This window comes from Lissotriton vulgaris, chromosome 2_1 (genome assembly GCF_964263255.1).
Source record: "Lissotriton vulgaris chromosome 2_1, aLisVul1.2, whole genome shotgun sequence".
In the NCBI taxonomy this organism is placed as follows: Eukaryota; Metazoa; Chordata; class Amphibia; order Caudata; family Salamandridae; genus Lissotriton; species Lissotriton vulgaris.
The window spans coordinates 1,549,264,478-1,549,288,431 of record NC_141687.1 but is presented as its reverse complement, the minus strand read 5'-3'; the positions used below and the strand labels follow the sequence as shown (position 1 = coordinate 1,549,288,431).

The 23,954-nt window shown below is 44.3% G+C and overlaps 1 protein-coding gene across 1 annotated transcript in view; it reads right to left on the bottom strand.

Annotated features, from left to right (window-relative positions):
* The window catches only part of LOC147732882 (protein mono-ADP-ribosyltransferase PARP14-like), a 1,251,483-nt gene that overhangs the window by 868,783 nt on the left and 358,746 nt on the right, over nucleotides 1-23,954 (bottom strand). The window contains exon 8 of the mRNA XM_086957427.1: nucleotides 792-1,022. Coding sequence (XP_086813553.1) covers nucleotides 792-1,022 — 231 coding nt within the window. The remainder of the gene's footprint in view (nucleotides 1-791; nucleotides 1,023-23,954) is intronic.

Genomic DNA, 23,954 nt, shown 5'->3' with positions numbered 1-23,954 from the left:
GTACATTCTGGCAGCACTCACGACACTGCCCTGCCCTGCCCTGCAGTGTAGAAAGGATACAAGCACAGAGCCCTGCATTAGGCTCCAGAAAAAGTGCTAGTCCAATCGTCAACATTTAAGGAACAATCAACGTGTAAGGCAGCACAACTGAGGCACATTTTAATAAATAAATTAGTCTTCAGTTTGAGCAGATCACATAAAACTATTCCGGACTGATAAAGAGCATAAACACAGTATATTTTCCAAATAAAGATACTTTGAAAGCATTGACGGGACCAAAACCATTGTCCTAGAGGCCCTGTGCCACTAGAGGGACAAGACCTTGCTGCTGAGCTATTCCTTCCTATTACGGAAATGATTTCTGCATAAAACAAATGTAAATTAAAGCTATCTGAAAATGCAATATGTTTGAACAATATCCCTCTTTAATTTAAGGAGGGTATGTGTCTATTAAAACAATAATTGCACATCAGAGCAATTATCAACGACACTTTAAAGCAAGGTTGCATTTTCAAACTATAATTTTATACTTGTTCGGGCCTGTATTGTAATATATTTACAGGTTGCAAACATGGCAAGTTGTTTTGCCAGATGCTGTTAACTAGAGTTGCATTTAATACAATAAAAAATAGCAAATGTATTTGGGTAACACTTTTCCAAAGTTCAACAGAGGTAATATTCTAGGGACGGCGTAGTTCAAGAAAAAAGATAAATTGGCAGTTTCTCCATATAAAGGGAATTTAAACATTCAAGACAGACATCGTAAAAATAAAAAAGTAAATAAGTGATACCTCTGAAGACTGGGTATTTTTCCAGCTGGGACAAATAACATGAAAAATATTTTTGCAATTCAGATTACACCCATCGGTTGGTAACACGGATCCCACATCAACATTGTCTAGCTTGGCCGCTGCATCTACCAGTTGCTGAAGTTGTGGACCTGCCTTCTGCAGCAAGGCCTTCGATACAGCACCACCGTCAAGGTTAAGGTCCTTAGCGACGCTATTCACAATGACGTCAGTCTGAAAGAAAAGCTTATATGTTAGTGGCAAAGCTTATGTATCTATCAAGCACCATAAAGGCAAAATATTAAATACGCGTGGGAGGAGGGTCCTGTCTGCATTCTGATGTTTTCTACGCAGCTGTCCGAGACAATCAATGTCAGAGGAGGGCAGCACATTACCTGAAACTGACGCAATACAAGAGCTCTAAGAGGTCTCTTGCAAGCAAGTGAGTGATGGCCACAACTTTATATTAGCCCTTGATCATAACTGTTCTAGGATATTGCCTCTTCTTTCTCAAACACTGCCCCTAACACAACGTCATCATCTTTGGTTCTCGCCGATAATACTCTAAATACTATTTTCCTCCTTCTCTCCATCTTCTATCAAGGGAGCAACTGTATCACGGCCATTCCCCACAACATGGCACTGAAATGGCATATTCTAAACGGAAGTCATTTACTCTTTTAAGTCAAAGGTTCTGAATTACATTCGAACTCCCAATGTTATCTCAGTCCTTCTTTGACAATCCAACCTCTCTACCTACTTTCATCACTTTAACTGCAATGTACACCTGACTCCAACTACAAAATGTGCGAGAAAAAAAAACATCCCCCAACAGTGCAACAAACTTACTGTTTGAGTAACACTTTAGTCTTCAGAAAGTGAGGTAAGTGACAAAACCTCCTAATTCTTCTCCCGCACTAGATAGCCTTTACTCCTTGTACAAGTCCTTAAATGTGTAATCTGTATTATTTTTGACCGGCCGTGACACACCTAAACTCACCCTTCTGACCCTGGATTTCCTTCGGTACACAAGGGGACCCTGTATAAATGTAATCTGCTATTCAAATCACTACACAGGTTAGTCTTTTCTGACCTAGCACTTTCCAACTCGTTTTACACACCAACTACCCACAGAAGCTCACAACAGCCTCTCCACTCTGCACTATTTACACATTCAAGTCCCTTGCTCTATTACACTTCACACCTATGGACATTAAGGACCTGCATTTCTTCAGAACATTACTCGAGATTCACCATCTCATATGCGGGAAGCCATCACTCACATGCAGGATTCTTCACATTCAAATTTCTACTCATTTGGCAGTGTTTTGTGTACTTTAGACTTGTAAAATGCTTCTCTAATAGGTATATGGTCCCCACATTAGGCTTGAGGTAACTGGGCCCTCCATAGTTTGTTTCCCCTTGAACAAGAGAAGAGCACTGCCAGCCTCTCACATCCCTCTTTTGTTTAGCTTCAAACACACTACCATCACAAAATCATACAATGAGACACTGGACACCACTCCCAGAAAAAAACAGGTATTGTTAAGAGTCCTTACCAGACAATAGTCTTTCGAAAAAAACAATCTATATGTCTACTCCCCTACGGACTTCTTCATAGTTTTATCTTGCTCATGCACCAACTCTCCAATCACAGTTTTCAGAGCTCAAACTCATATACATTTTATTTCATTTTAGTTGAAATGAATGGTTTTATATAGCAGAAAACACCATTCTTTACACAAACGATTCATTACAAAACCTAAGCATTGGAAAACCCCAGAAGAGCTGACCTTTTCTCAGGAGGTACCTACTGGCAGTTCGAATGCTTGCTTTACATTGAAGCTACACCTAAAAAGGGGTTCTCTTTAAAGAACCTCTTCCACAATCTGGAAGAGTTGTTTTCCCTACAAACCACTTTTCTTAGAACTGGTAAATATAGAGCAAGGGTCCCTGCAACCCCTTCAAAACCCTTACACTGCAGTGAGAGAGAGAGAGATAAGGAGAGCGGGTGTGAGAATATACATTGAGTACGGTCCTTATTAAAGAGTTCATACCCTAGAAACAGATCTAAAGATTTTAAGGACCGAAGGGGGAAAAACTTTAATTTGTTTAAACCGGGCAATGTGTGGAGAAGATTGGATCTGCACAAACACCTCATCATAATAGACATTTTGTATTGAATGTAAAATCAGGTTGGTTACCTCTGCTGGGAGTCAAAGGCACTTTGATGGAATAACAATATAAAGAAAATGTTTGACATTCTTAAGCCAGTCAGTCAGTCAGTCAATAACTTTATTTCGGCCACTAAGGCCATAAAAGTACATCATTACAAAAACGCAGTAGACATTAAAAAAATAGAAGGTGTGCACACTCGCAATCATATATCTACAGTCAAGCAAATTATAAAAAGGCATCCTCCGCTTCTCTGAAAATCCATTAAAAAAAGCAACCATTAGGTTAATGACAGACTGAAATAATCACAATTCAAAACGATAAGTAAAACGGAAGGCTGAGACAAGGTTCCCTATTTGCTGAACCCTGTTGTGACCTTTTACAGTTTCATTACGTAAAACATCCCAGAATGTTACTTTAAGAAGCCCCGCCGCAAGGACCACATAGTGTTTAAAAAACGTGATACAGCTAATACGATTGGAGGATGGGTATCGTATTTCAAGACTCAGTAGGCCTCTAAGCAACACCCAAACCCTAGGTTTCTACATATTTGAATTATCCAGCGTTTGCGATGCAGGTGGTATGCAGGGCAGAAAAACAATACATGGATTTTAGACTCTACCCAGTACTTGCATGCTGGACAGTCTCCCATGTTCTCTGTGGCCCATTTGCTAGTGTGGGTCATTAGTGGAAAGTTCCCTAGTCTAAATTCTATATACAATTTCCTGGCCAGTGGGGGATAGATCAGATCCAGGAATTGTTATTTTCTGTATACATCCTTTACTTGTAGGAACTCTGCTGTCATCCGACCGCCAGTAGTGCTTTCCTGTAGGGACACTAAATTGGATTGCCTATAGTGTTGCACTAGATCCAGCCTGGATGTCGATGGGCATGATGTCTCAGGGGTTTTCCAGAGGTCCTTCCTGCCTAGCCTAGCAAAGAGATCCCTTATGTAGCAAAGCCACAGTATTTTCTTAGTAGTTGGAATAGACAGAATCTCCTTGAGCTCGGCTTTGTAGCAGGACAACTCCAAAGTCACCCACACCCAACGCCAGAATGTCTAAGTCTAAGGGGAAGCTCTTCGTCAATAGGCCTCATGCCCAAATCCATACGGAGAGGAACTAGGGAGGTGCTACGAGGAAGGCCCAGTAACTGCCTCATGAATTTTGTTCTCCACTTTTGTGAGGTTGGAGGAAGACCAATGACCCCACAGTTCCACCCCATATAGAGTTGCCCCCCTTGCTTGGGCTTTATATATTTGCACAACAGGGGCAGCTGGCTTCAATGTTGAGGTTCTGTGCAATTTCATAATCTCACCCACAGTCTGAGTTATCCCACAGTCTGAGTTATCCTAAGTCTCGCCTTGGCCATCTGGGACCCCCACTCAAAGTGCTCCGATAGAGTAATACCCAGGTATTCCCATATCCTCACCCTTTCCAGGAGTGTACCATTTAGGGAAGGATTTGGACGAGTGGTTTTGAGGGGATTGAAGACCATATATTTGGTCTTAATTAGGTTGATCACCAAGCCCCTCATGTTACAGAACTCTACAAAGCCATCAAGAGTGCATTGTATACCCGTTGGTGATTTGGATAGTAGCAGGGTATCGTCCGTAAACATCAACGCGGGAACCTTCCCCGAGACTAGGTTAGGGGCGTCATTATACTTGATGTTATTTAGGTGGTCTATGAGCCCGTTGATATAAAGACAAAATAGAGTGGGGGCGAGAACGCATCCCTGGCGTACCCCCTTTTTGATGGGGAAACGTGCAGAAAGTTCTCCGTATTTTCCACACCTTACTTGGGCATAGTTCCCTAAATGAAGCCTCACTAGCACAATGAGGAGGTACTGTGGAATCCTAATGCAACTTAGTACTTTCCAGAGTTTCTCCTTGGGTACAAGGTCAAAGGCCGACTTCAGATCAACAAATATAAGATAGAGGCTGCCACCCTCTATGGTCACCGTTTTCCAGAACAGTAGTTGTAATCTGAAAATGTAGTCTACGGTTGACATATTTGTTCTGAAGCCGGCCTGATAGGGCTCTTAGGATCTCCTCCTCCTCTATCCAACCCTGTAAGCGGTCCAAAAGGACCCGTCCCATCAGTTTTTGGGTGATGTCAAACTGATGGGTCTATAATTTGAGGGTAGAAGAGGGCAACCTTTTTTAAATATGGGAACTATCTCTGCTCCATGCCAGGTGTTTGAGGGGGTGAGGGGGTATTCAATGCCCTTCATGATAGCATTAAATAGGGCACACAGATAAGGGACCCAAATTTTGGGTTAATTCCGGAAGTAGTCTCCTGGAAGTTTATCTAGGCCTGGCGCTGTGTTACAATGCAAATTGTTGATGGCACTTCCCACTTCAGTCATGGTGATCTCCCACATCCCTTCCTGTTGGAACTCCAAGGGTGAGCTCTGGGAGCCAATGAGAACACCTACGCCATCTTCCTCGTCATACAATGACCCAAAATGCGTCTCCCAGACTTCAGGCGCTATGTTAGGCTCTATGGTAGGTCGTCCTTCCCTGTCCCCTGAACTTTCTATTGCCCAGAACGATTTCAAATCTTTGTCGTTTCTGGGCTGTCCTAAGGGCTTCCCACCTATCTACTTCCCAGTTTTTTCTTTCTTGCTAGATGGTCCCTTTTTACCTGGCCCTGGCAAGTTTAATTTGTGGCCTAACCTTCGCCGCATCCATTAGATCCTGTTTGGCTTTACGACAATTGACGTTAAACCACAAGCATTTGGGATGATTGATTTCCCTAGGTTGCGACATCGGGTAGAATACGTCAGTCAATTTTGCAGTTAACTCCTCGTGTATTTTGGATGCCTTTTCTCGACCCCATGTATAAGCCTCTGCCTGTCCTACATCCCACATTTCAGTTAAAATAGGTAATGCTAGCCAGTAAACTTAAGCTAGTTTGAGGGAGAATGCTGGATATGATTCCATCTAACTCTCCTTCTGTTATTAGATAGTGTTAATGCGTTTGTCTCCGTTGTAGTAAGGGGTGACGGGTTGGACCTACCCAAGTTTCCTATTTTCATGATCACTATTAGGGCATTGTTGTCACTGTCCTGTCTCTGCTGGACATAGAAGTCGGAGACCTTTTCCCAGGATCTGGTTTTCACCAGGATGTAGTCAAGCAAAGCGGCCTGCCCTTCTCTGTTAAATGTAAACTGACCTAGCTGGTCGGATTTAGTCCTCCCGTTACATGCCCTCAATGAGAGGGCCAAAGTAAGTGAGTACAGTTGCAGTGCCAGTGGTGAGCATACTTTGATCGGAGTAATCTGTGGGTCAGGTATTGACCAATGCTGATCTTTTTCTGTGGGCGCGGAAAGATTAGGATCGGTAAGTGGCTCAAATTGACAATTGAAGTCACCTCCTACGATCAACAAGATTGCTGGATCCAAGGTTAATATGAAACGCCCCAAGTGGTCTACGACGACAGATTCTGGTCTGTTGCTCACGGCTCTGCAATACACATTAATTAAGGCTATTTTTGTCTGTGTGGGGGAAATGTCAGCAAGACACATTGAATGTTGTTAGTCGGAGGTGCCATCTGCTCGGCGCTACAGCCAAGGTGTGTGCCTACCCAGATAGTCAATCCACCGGAGGGTCTCCTCCTCGCCCTCATAGTGGCCATGATGTTAAAAGACGCAAAACCCACCCTCTGGAATTCATCCCTCGCCCAGGTCTCTTGAAATATACAAATATCCTGGTTCTCCACAAAACGCCCCCATTCTGGGCAGGGCAGTTTGTTTTTAATTTATTTTATTTATTTATTTAAAGAGTTTTATATAGTGCTGGCTAGGCCCGAAAGTATCAGAGCGCTTTTACATAAGGTTCCACATAGTCGCAAACATACATCAGTTACAGGTTACCAAGGATACCAGTAAAAACTTTTAAGGAGCATGGAAGAAAAGGAAAATAGAGTGAGGAAGGGAAAGGGGGTAGAGTATAGATACGCTGGAGAGACAAAGGGGAGGTCTGCCCAAAGTCCGGGCTGGGTAGGTGACGGCCCGGAGGGAATCCGCAGCCCATCTCCTCTTCAGCTATCAGGTAGCTCCACTGGGCATAGGTCAGATAGCTAGGTCTCAAAAGAAAAACATAAAAAGGAAAGAAGACGAGAAGAAAGAAAGCGTAGGGAGGGAAGGGGGTAGGGTGAATGGGAAGATGGGGGATACGACAGAGACAAAGAAAAGTCTACCCAAAGTCCGGCTGGGTAGGGGGAATCCATAGCCCATCTTCTCTTCAGCTAACAGGTAGCTCCACCGGACCTCGGTCAGATAGCAGGGTCTCCATGGTCGAGGGAAAGTTCAAAGAGTACATGTCCTGGAGGGAGAGCAGGATCAAGATCAGGTGAGGGATGTGATAAAGTTCAGGTCGATGACCAGTTCGATTGTCCAGGAGTGGTCAAACATTGTGGAGTGACCAACTGAGGCGGCCATCTATCTGCTCTGTTCTCCTTTATGCTCCAGAAAGGCTGGCTTACTGCTTTCTTTGATTTGGAATTACTTTATTGGGCCTAGGGTTGAAGCTACCACCAGTACCAGACTAAGGGTATGAGGTGAATCTTTTTGCTTACTGGGATTCCCAGCTTCAGGGGTTGTTCTTGAACTGGGAGTCGGATTGAGCTCTGTTGGGATATCAGTTGTGTTGTCTATGCACTTCTCCAGTGTGGTATTGTATGTTGCGTCGATGTGAGCGCTCCAGATTTGATCTGTCACGTTCGAGTTAAACTGCCGCTGTTTACCGGTAGGAATAAGGTTTATTTTTGCACAGAACTGTTTGGAATTTTGCAGCTTGCTGGGATGGAGTATGGTGGTCTCAAGGTTTTCCTTATACTTTTGCTTGGCCACCTTGGTTTCACGTTTTAGCTTGTTTTTAAAATGTTCTATTGATGTGAGAGTTTGTTGTGATAATTGAGGGTCCTTTTTTCGAAATGACCTTAGGAATGTATTCATGCGTGTTTTTATTGAACGCATTTTTGGCGTGTACCACTTCCATGCTCTGTTTCTTGTTATTTTGTGTCCTCTGCACTTGTTTTGGTATTTTTTGTTGATGTTAACTACGAAGGACTCCCAGGCCTTTACTGTATATTGAGCTTCTACTGACGGTGAGAGCAATGAGCGACATATCTCCATTAGATTGGAGATGTTGTCTTCATTCCAGTTTAATCGTTGTAAGTTAAAGAGTTGAGTGTTTAATGTTAGGGGATACGCCTGCTGCGACTCTTTTGGATTGATAGATAATGTGAAGCTATGGGGGTAGTGGCCGCTTTCAACCCGTTCCAGGATATGGAAAGCTTTGATGTAAGGAAATAGATCAGGGCCTGCTAATGTAAAATCTATTGTTGAGCCTGTTTTCCTAGTGACCCTCGTTAGGGCTGCTGGTCTGTCCAAGGGGCCCCTTCCATTTAGTGTGTGCAGACAGAGGGCTTCCAATTTTGCTGCACATTTCTTCCCCATTGCATCTTGTCTACTTCGATTGCCCTGTTGTGGCTGTATAAAGTTCGCTTAATTTCCCTCCTGTCCTTGGATTAGGTTCATGTTGAAGTCACCTGTGATTATCATATTATCACTTGGGTAGGTGGTACTCAGCGTTGTTATTGCAGCTATTAGTTGCCTAATTCTTTTCCCTTTGTGTTTTCCCGCTGGGTGCATGTATAAATTCAGAAATAATAGACCCACAGTATGAGAGATTTCGACTTTAATGCATTGCATCCATGTTGAATCTAAATCAATACAGACATCTCTCCAAAGGAAGTCAATGGATATAAAGATTGATAGCCCTCCTTTTGCCCTACCGTGCCGTGCCTCCTTTTGTGCTGGGATGAAATGTTCTTTATATCCCACGAGTGGCGAGTTTTTTGTCTGCCAGGTTTCCTGAAGTAGAAGTATGTTGTGTTGTGTGATGAACACTATGAAATCGTCTTCCTCCAACTTTGTGCTTAACCCGTTGACATTCCAAGAACAGATATTGCAACCCTGCTCTTTTCCTGATGTTTTGTTGCAGGGTTTCCGTTCTCCCACAGAACTGTGCATAGAGATCTAGAACCTCAGTGAGTTAGGATGATCCAAAAACTCATCTCAGTGTCAGAAATCTCCTTACCTAGCTAGCTACAGTGTCTCATGGATCATTATGGAATGATCCATGTCTTAGACAAACCAGAACATGATCTTTAGAATACCTCAGTGGTCGTGGAACACATGAACACTCTTTCGTTATATAATCATTTCAAACCAAAACTGAGAGTCAAAGAACACAAGTGCAAGTTTGAAATATTTATTATTCAATGCAAAGTTCTCAAACGCAGTATCTTGTATAATACCAAAATGCAGATTATAAAAATCAGAGTCAGCAGCATAGTCACTAATCCATAGTAAGCAAAAGGTGCTAGCATGTTATAATGCAATTTCTATAGAAATCTATATCACCTATATTTCGCGCACCCTATCTAGCATATTATTTTATATCTAAGAAGGTCTCATTCGGGCTTTAGCAGGGCGGCCCCATACCTCTCAATGTCAGTAGGAGCAGTTCACATCAACAGCTACCAGCTCTCTTCATGCGCAGCACCAAGTGTCTACGTTCATTCCGTGTAACTCTATCTTAAACCCGCGTAGAGCCCAAAATGTTGGCATCAACATTATTTGTGTTATGTCTAATGTGATGCGAGGATCAAGCCTCCCAGCAACCTTGTGTTAGGTTAATTTTAGAGTGTGCAGCTCTCAGTGTGCAGACAGTTGTACCAAGTGTACCAGGCAAAGCTGATAGCATAGAAATAACATATTATTCTCAAATAAACCACCTCACCGCTTCTAGGGTGAAGGCGACAACAACAAGTATGTGTCGTGTGCAAAACTGAAGCCGAAGGAAAAAAGGCTGTTTAAACATGTAATGCACTCATGCTAACTTAACGCAATATATGTAACGAAGTATCCATATGACACCCCCCCATTGGTCCGAGCACCGTCAAACATAAGGGAAAAGGCAATACTAAATCAGATACAAAACCTGAAAGCAAAGTTCAATAATCTTGAGCTAAAATAAGCTAAAAATATGTATGAATGAATATGTATGAATGCCTACAGTGGCCTCAAGTCTAAAAAATAGAAACAAAACTTTCGAACCAAAAGTCATTCGCCAGGTCTCAAAAATATGAAAGTAGGACCAGGCCGCATCAATCCAAATGTCTGTAAGAGAAAAAACAAGGCACTTATCCGATATCCAAAGTCATGTGCCACAATGACGTTATCCTCAGCGACATCACGTGATTGAATTCTCCATCAGCTGAACACACTCCATCTCTCCAAGTCAGCGAGGGGAAAGTCATATTTCACAACAAAGCACTCCTCCCAGGCATGTCATGAATGGAAAGTATATGCAAAGAAAGTTGCAACAGCCTCCAGTATGAAATCACTGCCATCATCCGAAAATAGTTCAGCAATCCAATTCAGCAATGGGAAAGAACATACGTGCTCCTCCAGCATCGGATCCTCCTGTAACGCCAGAGGACAACTCGGTGGGTTCACCAGATCGCTGTGTGTCAGAAAGGCATCCGCCGCTGCAGAGATCTCCCATTGACCCAGTACTCCATTTATCGCTGCCAAGGCCATAACTCTTTCGCCAGAACAAATCAGCTCGTGAGCCACTACGGGACGCATTAGCTGATCAAAATCGACGTCAGGAGCAGTCCTCAAGCATAGGCACAAATCAATGGCCCAATCGAACTCGCAGCTCAGGCAGTGAAACACAGGTTGGACACACGTGAAGTCGGTGAACCGAAATGACAATCTATAGGCCGTGCTTAATGCTGCAAGCGGCAATGTTCCATAGTAATTGAGCATCCGATTACGGCACAGTGTCAGGAGGCGTTGAACGGCGTCTTGCGCAGGATGGGCATCCATGTTTTATGAAGAAAAACACCAACAGAATGCCTGCGGCTACAGCCAGCAACACAGGTAGTCCACCAAACAAACTCGAAAAAATAGTGTGGAAAAACGTGGGAATGATTCCAAAAACTTTTTCAAACGTAGTCACCAGGCCACTGCTTACTAACTTGAAAAAATGTGCAAGCCCAGTCGTTGAAGAAGCATTAAAAATCTGGTGTACCAGCTCGCAGAAATGAAACGGCAAATCAGTATTTAAAAGCGCCTGCACCTCCGTGCGGGTGCTAGCTATGTGAAGGACATAAGTTTCCCGGGCCGAACTCAGGGTCACTTGTTTTTGAGACAAAAGGGCCCTTATTCTGCTTAAACCATTGAATTTTGCTTCCAAGGTTGGAATCCGTGGCCAGATGGAGACATCTAAAGACCCATGCGTGGGTGGGTATAGAACATTCTTGCAGCACACCACACGCTCTGATACAGTTACCACATAAGCCACACCAATTAATAAACCACAACATAATTCGTTGTTTAAAAGCAAATAACTACCATTAGCTAACAATGTGAATGTGGGAACCACTGCTGGAACTGGCGTGCCTTTTAAAACACATGCTAAATTTGGGCGGTCCTGATTACAAGAACCGTGTAACTGAATGTGTCTGCATATTAATGAATGGTCAGGTGACTGTGTGCATTCCTCACCATTAAGATTCACTTCTTTCCCATCCTTCATACATCTGTATGTGTATGGTAAGGACCATGCCTCATGTAGGAATGCATTGCCTAGTGGTTCATATCGTCCTATAGCAATATACCGCATACAGTTAGTAAATTTATATAAAGGAAATGGTAATGTAATTAAACCATGAATAAGCCACGTGGCAGTAGTGGTTTCAGCAACAGAAAAAGGCAAGGATTCTAGCTTCTCAATATGTAACATAGAAAATGATGCATCACGCATTGAAAGCATGCGCTGTTTTTCAGTAAGATTAAAAGGGGCGAAAAGGGATGAAACGTTCAATGAGGTCCAGGGAACTCGACCAGCCTTAATTGTCTGTAGAGTCCAGGCAAACTGCATTACAGAACGCAATTGATTTTGGCCATGGTATAACGTGGACACTTCATCATGTACAATATCAACAACAGAAGAAACAATATTATCCAATGTATAAATTCTGGAAGAAAGCGTGTTAATACTGTTATCGACCACTGCAAGCACTTTTTCCAAATTTGCTTGATCAATAGCCCTCAGGCGTTTAGCTGCTTCAACTTGTGAAAATTTCCAAATTTCATTGTAAACAGCATAAATAAAGCGTTTAGACCTACCCCTAGTCGGGCCTTTTATAAAATCATTTAGCTCTATATTCTCATTCAACTGGGACAGATGCAGTTTAACCGCAGCTAAAGTGGAATGTTGTAACCAGTTCTGACACAATTTGCCTACTGAATAAGTTGTAACAGTGTGATCTGTCTCAAACCTGGGATCTGGCCTGATGTGTGTAAATCCTTCAGACAAACCCAAAAAACGACGTTGGCAAGAATCAGAGCTTCTTTGCCACAAAAGCCACCCATCTGGATCAAAACTGGAAATATTAAAGGAGGAATTCTGCAAAAGTGCTTGTATCCCACTGATGGATAATGTAGTGAAATTACTCCAACCTGAATATTCTTCCAAATCAGGGATAGTAGGGGTATTTAATTTTTTAGGTGTAGCCAATCCAAAACATGTTGTTTGGGAAATAGTAGAATTTAAAAACAACATGTGTTTCGGGATGAGACATGCACGATGCAAAGCCTCAGTGCCTTGTACCTGCCAATCTTTGGTACCCCAAACCGATTTAAGGTCAATAGCATCCTTCCATAACTCATAGCCATCCACAGATAACCTTTCTAGAAAGGACTTTGAATACAGCAATTTTGTATCCGTTAGTCTAACTTTGGGCATGAATTTTTGGTTCACTTTAAAATAAAACGACTCAGGATTTGATTGATTAAAATCTGTAAAGTAAGAGTATTTTCCCAGAAATGTACTTGAGCTCCCCTGTAAAGGAGTAGGGCAATGTTCCCACTGTGTGTAATTCACAGGAACCCTCCTGGAACTTGTTTTGTGCAAGAAATGATTTCCATAATGTTGGTAACAAAACAAATCACCATAATTGACAGAATCTAAATACAAATCCTCATCATCAAAGGCCGCATAATATTTCAAATCAGAGAACAATGCTTCTACGGCCTGAAGATCCCAATCATCAGAACGAATATTTTGCTTAATCACATCTCCCATGTTTACTCTAAGCACATTAGGAACATTAATAACTTCTGTGGGGCCATGTATCTGAAACCTAACCGCATCCCACACAATCCCGTCAAGGACAGGCCAAGCAGTAATCTCTACTGAATGTAAGTCTCTCTTTAGTCTGTGTGCTGAATGTGAGGAGGAAAGAGGCGCCAATGTTCCATTAAGGTACCGAATTCCTGTTCTTTCTTTCACATAATGGCCATCGATCAGGCGGAAAAAATAAAACACAAAACCAATTGACATAAAAAGATAAAATGAAAATAGTATCAGCCAAATGTATGTCCAAGGTGGAATTAAAAAATGTTTTTTAAACAACGTGGCATATTTTGCAATAGTCGATGGTTTCTTTGAAAGTTCCGAATCAGAGTCAAAAGAGAATCTGGACTGGTTTGCCAAACGAGCATGTAAATCGGACATAGATAAATCAGCAGGATCTGCATATGTCACCTCATCAATGTTAGTAACAGGAATAGTACTTAATAAAGGACTGGATATGGCAGGCATCTCGAGGGACACCTCCTGATCTGCACCAGATGTAATAGCCAGCACAGAGTGCCTCACCATGGAAGGACAGGATACAGCCGGTGTCATGCTATGAAGAATCGGCCACCCTGTGTGTCTTGACATTGTCAATAGAAATAAATCTGTTTTCCTTACGACCTGGAAGAGGTGGTAAAATGACTGTTCTTGTGCCCTTCACTCCAAGGACCCGAACTGGAGCACGATATGAGGGACCAAACTCTTTCTTGTTATCGATCTTCTCTCGAACCAGTTCTCCAACTTGGGGTAGCCAGCCAACTACCGGGATCTGCAACGCATCATCCGACGTGGAGGGCAAGTGTTCCTTTGCAAGACTGTCTCTGGTCTTTTGTAGATCCTGTAAAACATTGCAATGTTCATCTACGTCAAAGGCCGCGGCCTGGGCCTGGCAGTCTGCACCATCAAGGTCAGGGACGTACATCTTGATACCAAAGAGCATTTCGTATGGGGTCCGCCCACCCAGAGACCTTCTAGGGAGATTATTAAGCGCACGCTGCACGCCATAGAGGTGGGTCAGCCAGTTTCTACCAGTGCCTATAACACGGGCTGTCAAAGATTGCTTTAAGTCGCGGTTCATTCTTTCTACTACAGAATTGCCCTCAGGCCTGTAAGGACTTGAAAACTTCACCTGTACTCCCAACGAAACCATAGCATCCTTATACGCCTTAGAGGCGAAAGCCGGACCCTGGTCCGAATGGAAAGCACCACAAGCAAAGATTCCCACAAAGACACGCAAATCCTTAATGACAGTTCGCGAATCAGCGCTTCGATGCGGCCATACCCATACAAAGCGTGTGCATGAGTCAACTGCTACTAAGATATATTTATACGCAGTATCAGAAGAAAAAGGACCGCAGTGATCCAAATAAACACAACCAAGTGGTTTATTAGAGATGTACAACTGTGTCTGAGGCGGACGCGCAGCAGTAGAAGGCTTGATCTGCTGACAAATGTCACACATAAGGACATAATCGCGCGTCTGTTTGTACAGTCCCCGCCACCAGAACCTCTGTTGTAGCTGAGATACAGTGGCTGAGACGCCCGCATGCGCAGACGCCACACCTTCATGAGCCGCTGTAATCAGAGAAGCTCTGCGATCCGAGTTGGGAACTAGACGCTCTCCAACTTCAGGAATTTTCACATAAGGAACCTTATCGGGACTTAAGTGGTATGTGTACTTCGAAGGGAACCCCGCAGGATATTTACCTCCCTTCTCCGTGGCAGCAACAGCCGCCAAGATGTCATCATCTATTTTGCTTTTGGACCTCGTGACTGCTGCAACTAAGTATTTTGATACCGCTGACTTCGCTGCTTCATCAGCAAGCGAGTTGCCAACAGCGTGGACCCCCACGCGCTGGTGGCCAAGAGTATGAATCACAAACACGAGCGGCAGTTTCTCTTTAAGTTCCGCCACTCGGACCCAGATCATTTTATGTTTTATTGTGCTACCCTTGGAATCACGAAAATCATTCTGAATCCAAAAGAACAAGTTCTCATTGTAAGACTGGACACAGTAGTAAGAATCACTTACGATTAAAGTCGTCACACTAGGATCAGCGTACTCCAATGCGAGCATAAGAGCACGGAGCTCTGCTAATTGTGCGGTGCAGTCTCCTAGTGTTTGCGTGTGCACGACACTGGACTTGAACTCATCGTTCACCATGGCACCCACCACAATGGCGCAAGCGGAAACGTAGGCATGTTTAGAGCCATGCGCAACCTGCGCCGAACCATCCGTGTAAATGATACAATGGAAATCCTCCAACGGCCGCATTGCTAAAGGAGCAGGATGAACAAATTCATACTGTAAATACTCCTGCGACCGTAAAGCGGTGTCAAAAATAAACGTGACATCCTGAGATGTCAAGGATGTAGCCCACTGAATCCACCGAGGGTGCAAAGCTTTAGAATTCGGTACACTGGCTTTCGTGACCGCCTCCAAGGCAGGACACGGGGTAACAACCAACATGCGCTTTCCCTGCGACAGGGCACGTTCTTTAAGAATTGCCATCTGCACAGCCGTTAAAACTTTCTCCACAGTGGAAAAACGCAGTTCAGCCGAAGTGTACAAGTGTGACTTGTAAGCAATAGGTACCGTATCCCCCTCATTAAAAGTAAGGTACGTGAAACCCACCGTCCCAGGGATAATTCTTATCACCAGGTTGGTCTGGTTATCACGGGTCTGTAAGTAGTCCGAAGTGAGCAAATCAGCCTGCAAAGACTGCAGAATGGCTGAATGCTCTGGCAGCCAGCATGATTTGGAAAAAGATGGTTGTACCAAGGCATATAAAGGCTTGATACGCTGGGCATATTCCGGAATGTATGTCCTCCGGAAATTTAAAAAACCCAGTAAAGACTGTAATTTCTTCAGCGTTGTCGGAGAGCGCAACTGCGCGCACTTCTCTAGGAAGTGAGGAGCCAATCCCTTTCCTTCATGGTTAAGTTCATAACCTAGAAACAACACTGTGTACTCCGCAATGTGTGATTTTGCAAAGTTAAACTTGTAACCCATGTCTGCAAAGTTACAAATGATGCTGTTTACTCGACACAGATGCACCCAAAGTTCGTCGTCCGTGAGATAAATGTCATCCACATACGAACATGCAACTGGATCGAAACTCTCCAAAAGAGAGACTATGCGGGCGGAAAACACTCCAGGACTATTCTTATATCCCATTGGGAGTCGTTTAAACATTTTTTGTACGCCGCCGCACGTAAAACTGGTCCATTGGGAACTTAGACCATCTAATCTATGTGCATAAAAACCATTGGAAATGTCAAGCGTGGTTTTGAACCGTTTACGCTCAAGACTATTCACTAGGGCAGAGCCGTGAGTATTCTGTACCGCACAGTTACGGCAATGCGAGCTCAAATGCCGGTAATCCAAAACCAGACGATATGAGCCGTCCGGCTTGTTTACAGTAAAAAGGGGATTATTCATCGGTGACACACACGTTTCAATTACACCTTGATATTCCAATTGTTCAAGGATAGCCGCGACCGAAGCTTTAGCTTCACGTCTTATGGGATACTGGGGTTGTGGCTGCGGCTGTGACCGTAAAGGAATCTCATGGCTAGGGGACAATTTATCCCAGCCACACTGATTTCGGTACACAGCCGGCGCAAGTGCCAGAGCCCACTCTTCTGCAAAATGCAGCGCTTCCACTCTCGATACAGTGTGCGCGAAACTGGGGAGGATTACCTCCTCCCCTCGCGGAGCTGCGAGAACAAAAGGTGGGGGCCAGTCTGCCTCCGAAAGCAAAATATCATACGTATCCGAAAGAATCTCCCAAAATACCCCTTTTACAGTTCGCTGCATGTCACCTTCAATTAACAGGACAATTTCAAAAAGTCTTTCAGGGGGAGCAACATGTGTATCAGCTGTTTCAATCACAATAAAAGTCTCAGTCGCTGTCACCTTCAACAGTGGACGGAGGGCCTCTCTCACTATGGTAATCTCCGCCGCGCTGTCCAGCAAGGTCAGAGCCCACGTCAGATTCCGAAGCCGCGTTCTCACTATCTGGGGCATATCGATGCGCCGTTAAGGCTGCGACTTTCTTCTTGGCAAACTGCGGTCTCTTTGGCGTAGAGTCGTCCCGCTGATCCCCTTCACTTCGCGTGCGGGGCTGGCCACGTCCTTGCTGGCCACCCCTGCCCCTGCCGCCCCCTCCACCACCGGTTGACGGAGCCGATGAGTCCTGAAAGGAACGAGGAGAGCGTTGGTCAGAAGCCTGAAATCTCTCAGGCGATTTAATCGTCGCGCGATCGCGCAAATCATAAACTCGATCTGACTGCGCAGGCTGCGAAGGTGTAGGACCAGAAACCTGTGTCTGCTGTTGTTGCTTACCCTGCTTCTGCTTTTTAGGCCAATTTTGTTTTTTGGACTTGGGTTGTCCACCCGTTTCCGAAGACTGTCCTTGGGGCTGCTTCCTCTCTTTTTCAGAAAAAGCTTTTAAACCCTTAGAAGTGCGGCCCACCATTTTATAAGCCGCCACAATAATTCTTGCCAGCTGACGGGGTTTCTCGGCCTCGGGAATTAACGCCAGAGCATTGGCCACCTGAAAGTTCACTGCATCCCCCTTGACATTTGCAAGGATAAGACCGCAAACCGTCTCAAACGAGCCGCTCAGGCGCATACCCAATTCAACCGCCGACTCCGGTCCGTGATCATCCTGAACACGTTTAAGGACCTCAGAAAGGTTTGACACAGACGGGGTGCCATAGCACCTCGAGTAAACCGCTGCAAAAGTCTTACCCCATGTTTCACAGTCAGCAAGTTCAGGAGCTAAATCTTTCGGTAAACTAAGCGTAAGAATCCGGTGTTTTTCACCCGGAGTCGTATTAGGAAACACAGCCTCCAGTTGGTCGAATTTCTCGGCAAGCCAGTAAGGAAAATCATCCTTATTCACTGGCTTTCTGCCCATAACGGAATTCACCAAGACAGGACTGATTTTCAAACCAGCCTGTTCCGCCCGAAGCTGCGCACCTGCGGGGGCTGCGCCATGAATATTACGACCAATGTAATGAACAAGCGCTCTAATCACTCCAACCGCGACCTCATGAAGACGCCGCAGGTCACCCACGTTGCAAGTGGCGCGATTAGGATGAGGAGTAAATCCACCCAAAGCGGGCCAATTTGTGCCCGGAATGGACAAAGGACCTAACCTCGGAGCCGTTAAAGAATGGGGTAGGGCGCCACCAAACCAAACTCCGTGCTGCCAAGCGTCAATAGGTACTTCCAGTGCCCTGTACGGAGCATAAGCCGCCGGTACATCCGTGGCAGTGTATGAATGGAAGACACCCGAATTAGCGTCCACACCCGGAAATGTTACCCAGGAATAAAACAATTCGTACGGGTACGCATGTTCCGCACTCACCACTAGAACCACAGCCAAGCCTTCCGCAGGTACATTATATGCCCGCAAGTGGTCGCGAACCGCGACGCGGCTATGCTGCGCTATTTCCACGGCCATGTTAGCACAGGAAGTGAAAAGAGACAAAGAGCTGTATGTAGCACAACTGGGTAGTAATTCAAAGAAACCGTTTTTAGAAAAATTCAAGCTTGAAAAGACCTATTTCAAAAATAGGTAGGTTTTTCCGACACCACCGTTTACCGGAAACGGTAATGAAGGTGTCAAGGTTAGAATGATATACTACTCGAGTGTCATGAAATAAGGCCAACCAAAACGTTGGGCGCCATGTTGCAGGGTTTCCGTTCTCCCACAGAACTGTGCATAGAGATCTAGAACCTCAGTGAGTTAGGATGATCCAAAAACTCATCTCAGTGTCAGAAATCTCCTTACCTAGCTAGCTACAGTGTCTCATGGATCATTATGGAATGATCCATGTCTTAGACAAACCAGAACATGATCTTTAGAATACCTCAGTGGTCGTGGAACACATGAACACTCTTTCGTTATATAATCATTTCAAACCAAAACTGAGAGTCAAAGAACACAAGTGCAAGTTTGAAATATTTATTATTCAATGCAAAGTTCTCAAACGCAGTATCTTGTATAATACCAAAATGCAGATTATAAAAATCAGAGTCAGCAGCATAGTCACTAATCCATAGTAAGCAAAAGGTGCTAGCATGTTATAATGCAATTTCTATAGAAATCTATATCACCTATATTTCGCGCACCCTATCTAGCATATTATTTTATATCTAAGAAGGTCTCATTCGGGCTTTAGCAGGGCGGCCCCATACCTCTCAATGTCAGTAGGAGCAGTTCACATCAACAGCTACCAGCTCTCTTCATGCGCAGCACCAAGTGTCTACGTTCATTCCGTGTAACTCTATCTTAAACCCGCGTAGAGCCCAAAATGTTGGCATCAACATTATTTGTGTTATGTCTAATGTGATGCGAGGATCAAGCCTCCCAGCAACCTTGTGTTAGGTTAATTTTAGAGTGTGCAGCTCTCAGTGTGCAGACAGTTGTACCAAGTGTACCAGGCAAAGCTGATAGCATAGAAATAACATATTATTCTCAAATAAACCACCTCACCGCTTCTAGGGTGAAGGCGACAACAACAAGTATGTGTCGTGTGCAAAACTGAAGCCGAAGGAAAAAAGGCTGTTTAAACATGTAATGCACTCGTGCTAACTTAACGCAATATATGTAACGAAGTATCCATATGACAGTTTGTTTTGGGTTAATTCATTCTACACCCTCAGATTTAAAACCAAGGGAGGTTGTGGGTGCCTCTCGAGTGTGACTTCTTCATGGTGAGCAATTTGATTGTAATTTGCCTAGGTAGGTGACCTTCTTCTGTTGTGGTGCTTCTTTGGTCTGGGCCTGTCGCGCCTTTTAAGAGGCTCCATTTCGGACTTTGTTTCTGGAGCGGACTGGGGTATTGTGCGGGCTCCACCTTTATTAACTCTATGCCCCATAGGGCGAATTCCTCCCTATGCTGCAGGATTTGTTCTGTAAATCTGTGTTCTGTCTATGTTATAATCGTGGAGTCTGGGCCTGATTGGTGAGGGTTTAGTTTGAATTCAATTGATTCAAAATCGCCTGATTTTATATGACGCAAGGCTGGTAATTCTTCTAAGAGTTTTAAAATTGGTTATCTGTTCAAGATGTCATGTGGCCCTCTCGAGCTGTATCGCGGAATTAGTTCAACTTTTTTGCTTGGGATGAGTCGTGTGGGTTCTATGCAGCTTTTCCCCCCCCCGTAACTTGAAGTGGCTGTGCCTGCCCGGCAGTGGCGGCTGGTGACATTTGAAAGTGGTGTGGCGTAAAAAGATAATCATACTGCACCGTAGTGAGTGAGCGTAGCGAGCCCGAACCCCCTAAGGAGGGTTCGTGGGGATTTCCCCCCCGAGAAAATTTTGAAAAAAGATTGGACAAAATGATGCATTTTCAAGCAAATTTGTGAAAGCAGGAAGGTTAATAAAGCAATTGTGAAAGTGCAGTTATTACATTAATAAAGTGGTGTCATATAACATAGGTAGCAGTATCAACTACTTGTGTCATGTGCCTGTTCACAAATCCTTCCATTGCACAGTAATTGTTCGAATGGATGGTTCCAGATTTTCTGCACAGTGCACACAGGGGAGCAATCATTTGGCTTCTCAGTTTAAGACACTGTCATCATATGGACATACTTGTTTGATGCAAAATGACAGCTCCATTTTAATGATACAAACTTGGAGCACAGAAAATTGGCACATCACCATAAAATCAGGCGCTAGTCTAGTCCAAACCATCAAATACCATAAAGATGCAAGTATTTGAAAGATTTATTACAATGAAATAAGATGGATTAGGCTAGCTTTGACCCATATGTCCTTTGGTGGTTCAATTCCTAATCAGCCTTCCTGCAGAGGTAGCTCAACTAGCTAATGCCTACGTCATTTAGCGGACCAACCTAAGGCCTACTCTGAAAGCTAATCTTTCTGGCCTTTCTTGCACTTCAAAAACTGTCACAGGTCTAGGCATGCAGTGAAATAACAATATCTGGAAGCCCAAAAACTGGTTCTGCTAAACTGCAATTGGAGTGAGGAAGCCCAGCAGGTGACACGTTGGCAAAAAAAGCTGATCTGGCAGACAGGAAATGGCTCTCTTACTTCTAAACATGTGTGAGCAGAAATTGAATAACTGCCAGAATCTGCAGCAGCCAAGTCTCAGCTCATGGTGACACTAATGTGCAGTAACACAAACTTAATTTACGTGGTGAACTCACATCTACACGTGGGTTACTGCAAATGCATCTTTTCAATGTAGAGTTAGGTTCAACGCCCTTTTAAGGGTAGGAGAAAAAGAATGGTTGAAGACAATGTACAGCGATGGGAAGCAATGTAGTGTTATCATCCTCTACGCCCTCAAATGATTTAACATGCCTGGCAAGAACATACCACATACTTGCAGTCACTTCTAAGTCATACATTGCTTTAAAGGTGGTTCACAGGATGATTAACTGGTGTGCCTGCACCGAGAACTGTTTGCCACCCGAAGGTCAACATTCTGAACCCCTTCCAATAACATGTCACTAATACATAGTTGCTGTTAGCCTTGATTTAAGTTTGTACTTATTAAACAGACCTCTTTTTGTAATACAATCTAGAAAACACTTTTTATTCTAATCACCATAAATTATTTCTAAATGTTCGAAAGTAAAACAAAGTCGCAATATTTTTAATATTGTCAAAATCCCAAATCACATTTTTAAACTTAACTCTATTTGTAATAGGCAATGACAAAGAAATGGTCATCATGGGAGCATTTGGGTTTTAGTCTTTGACTTACACCTTTGACACAGAACAACAAGGTACAGTCACTCTGCTAAACAACATCAGCTTAAACCAACAGACTCAGTTGGTTGAACTGACACCATTAGAAATAGAAACGTATACCAGTTCCTTCCTTCCAGCCGCACCACCGATGTCCTCTGGACTTTTCTCCACAGCAATTTAGCCTATCTCTAAAACCCCAACTGCTGCCCAATGCATGAAGCATAAAATCATTTGTTACGACGAGTCAACACTTATATTACATAACAGTGTTCGAAATTCAAGTTCAACTTGAATTAGTTTAGGCAATGCAGGCAGGGCATAAAACAGGCGCTCTCTGCACTCCTGAAATAATTTCAGGATGACCACGGCGCTGTAGGCTGGCTTGGGTTGTACAAGTGTGGCCTCACATTCCACAAGGGAGGATTTTCAGGGAGTTAAACCGCCATCCTGACTACACCCTGCCTGCATGCTCCTGCGTCATTTCCTAAAGTCCAGACCTTAGTTCACATTTCCGCGGAGAAGAGTAGGGGCCTGGAACTGGCTGTTTGCTTCTAAAACTGTACTTCTGTAAAATTATGCATGGATGTCTTTGCTTACTCACATGTGCTTCACACAGCAGCATTATTATTTCGAACACTGTTATTTAAGTATTGTATCCTGACTGCGTCCTGCCTGCATGCTTCTGCGTCGTTTCCCAAAGTCCAGACCTTAGTTCACATTTTCGCAGAGAAGAGTATAGGGGCCTGGAACTGGCTGCTTGCTTCTAAAACTGTACTTCTGTGAAATTATGCATTGATGTCTTTGCTTACTCACATGTGCTTCACACAGCAGCGTTATTATTTCGAACACTGTTATTTAAGTATTTTATTTTTTTCTAAGTGCAACAACAAATGCCTGACATATAGACTTTAAGTTGCACAGTCTAGTCTGAGGGGCAACCAACAGTGATCCAGAAGACTGAGAGAATATCGCTGCTAGAAGCTCACCCCTGAACACCGGAGCCTGAACATCAACACAGTGCAAGCTCCTGTTATGAACTGGCTGCCCGGTGGGACTGTAAAGTTGTTGGGGACTCATGCGTATTGAAAGTCCTGCACCTATATCATCCCAGTTCTTTATGCATGGTGTTGAACGTGGTTGTTAATGTTTTGGGGAGGAATCAAAGTAGTAGTATTGCGCATCACAATATTTAAGTCACAGGATGCCCGCAAGTGTTTCATGTAGCCGGGGTATGCTCAGGCTTACTCCACGGGGTGGATGATGTTGGTCTCGCCCACGTGGCGTGGGCGTGTAAAATAAAGGTGCACAGCCACAGGGCGGGCTCTCAGTTGGGAGACCGCGTGTGACAGTGCTTAATTAAAATCACGGTGTGGTCTCTGTCATTCATGCAAGCGCGCACTGACCTGCCACGCTCCCAGGGCCCGCGGCACTCTCCATACGTAGCGGAGTGTCCTCCCGTGCGGCGCCTGCACTGACTCACCGCGACACAACACCACTGACTGGAAACTGAACCTATCTGCACCAGCACCTCCTGGCACCTGCAGTGTTACTTCAGTCACTTTGGTGCAGGTGAAGCGAGGACATGGCAGCACTGAGAAACACTGCATCTGAGAGAAACTGAGAAATTGAGCTACGTCTACCATGGTCCAGAGACACATACAAGGGAAATACGAGGCCCAATGCCGCCCAAACATATACACTGGGACTCTGGGAGCATAAGACACAAGCAAAGAAACCTGGAACACAAGTAGTAAGAGACACTGTCACACCTACCTTGCGTCGTCAGTCACAGTGTAGTCAGTGGTCACACTCTCGATGTCTGAGTGATCTCGAAGTCGCACAATTTTACAATTACACTCTCCTCATCCTCGAGTCGACTGCACCGTCCGCACGTACTCTCGTGAGAAGATGGGGATCCCGGATGATGAAGGGTGACTGGACGTGGGCCGGCCGCGCGGCTCGATCTGCCCGGCAGCAACTGCAGAATGTCCAATCACTGAATGGCTTAACACTAAGCCATTACAGT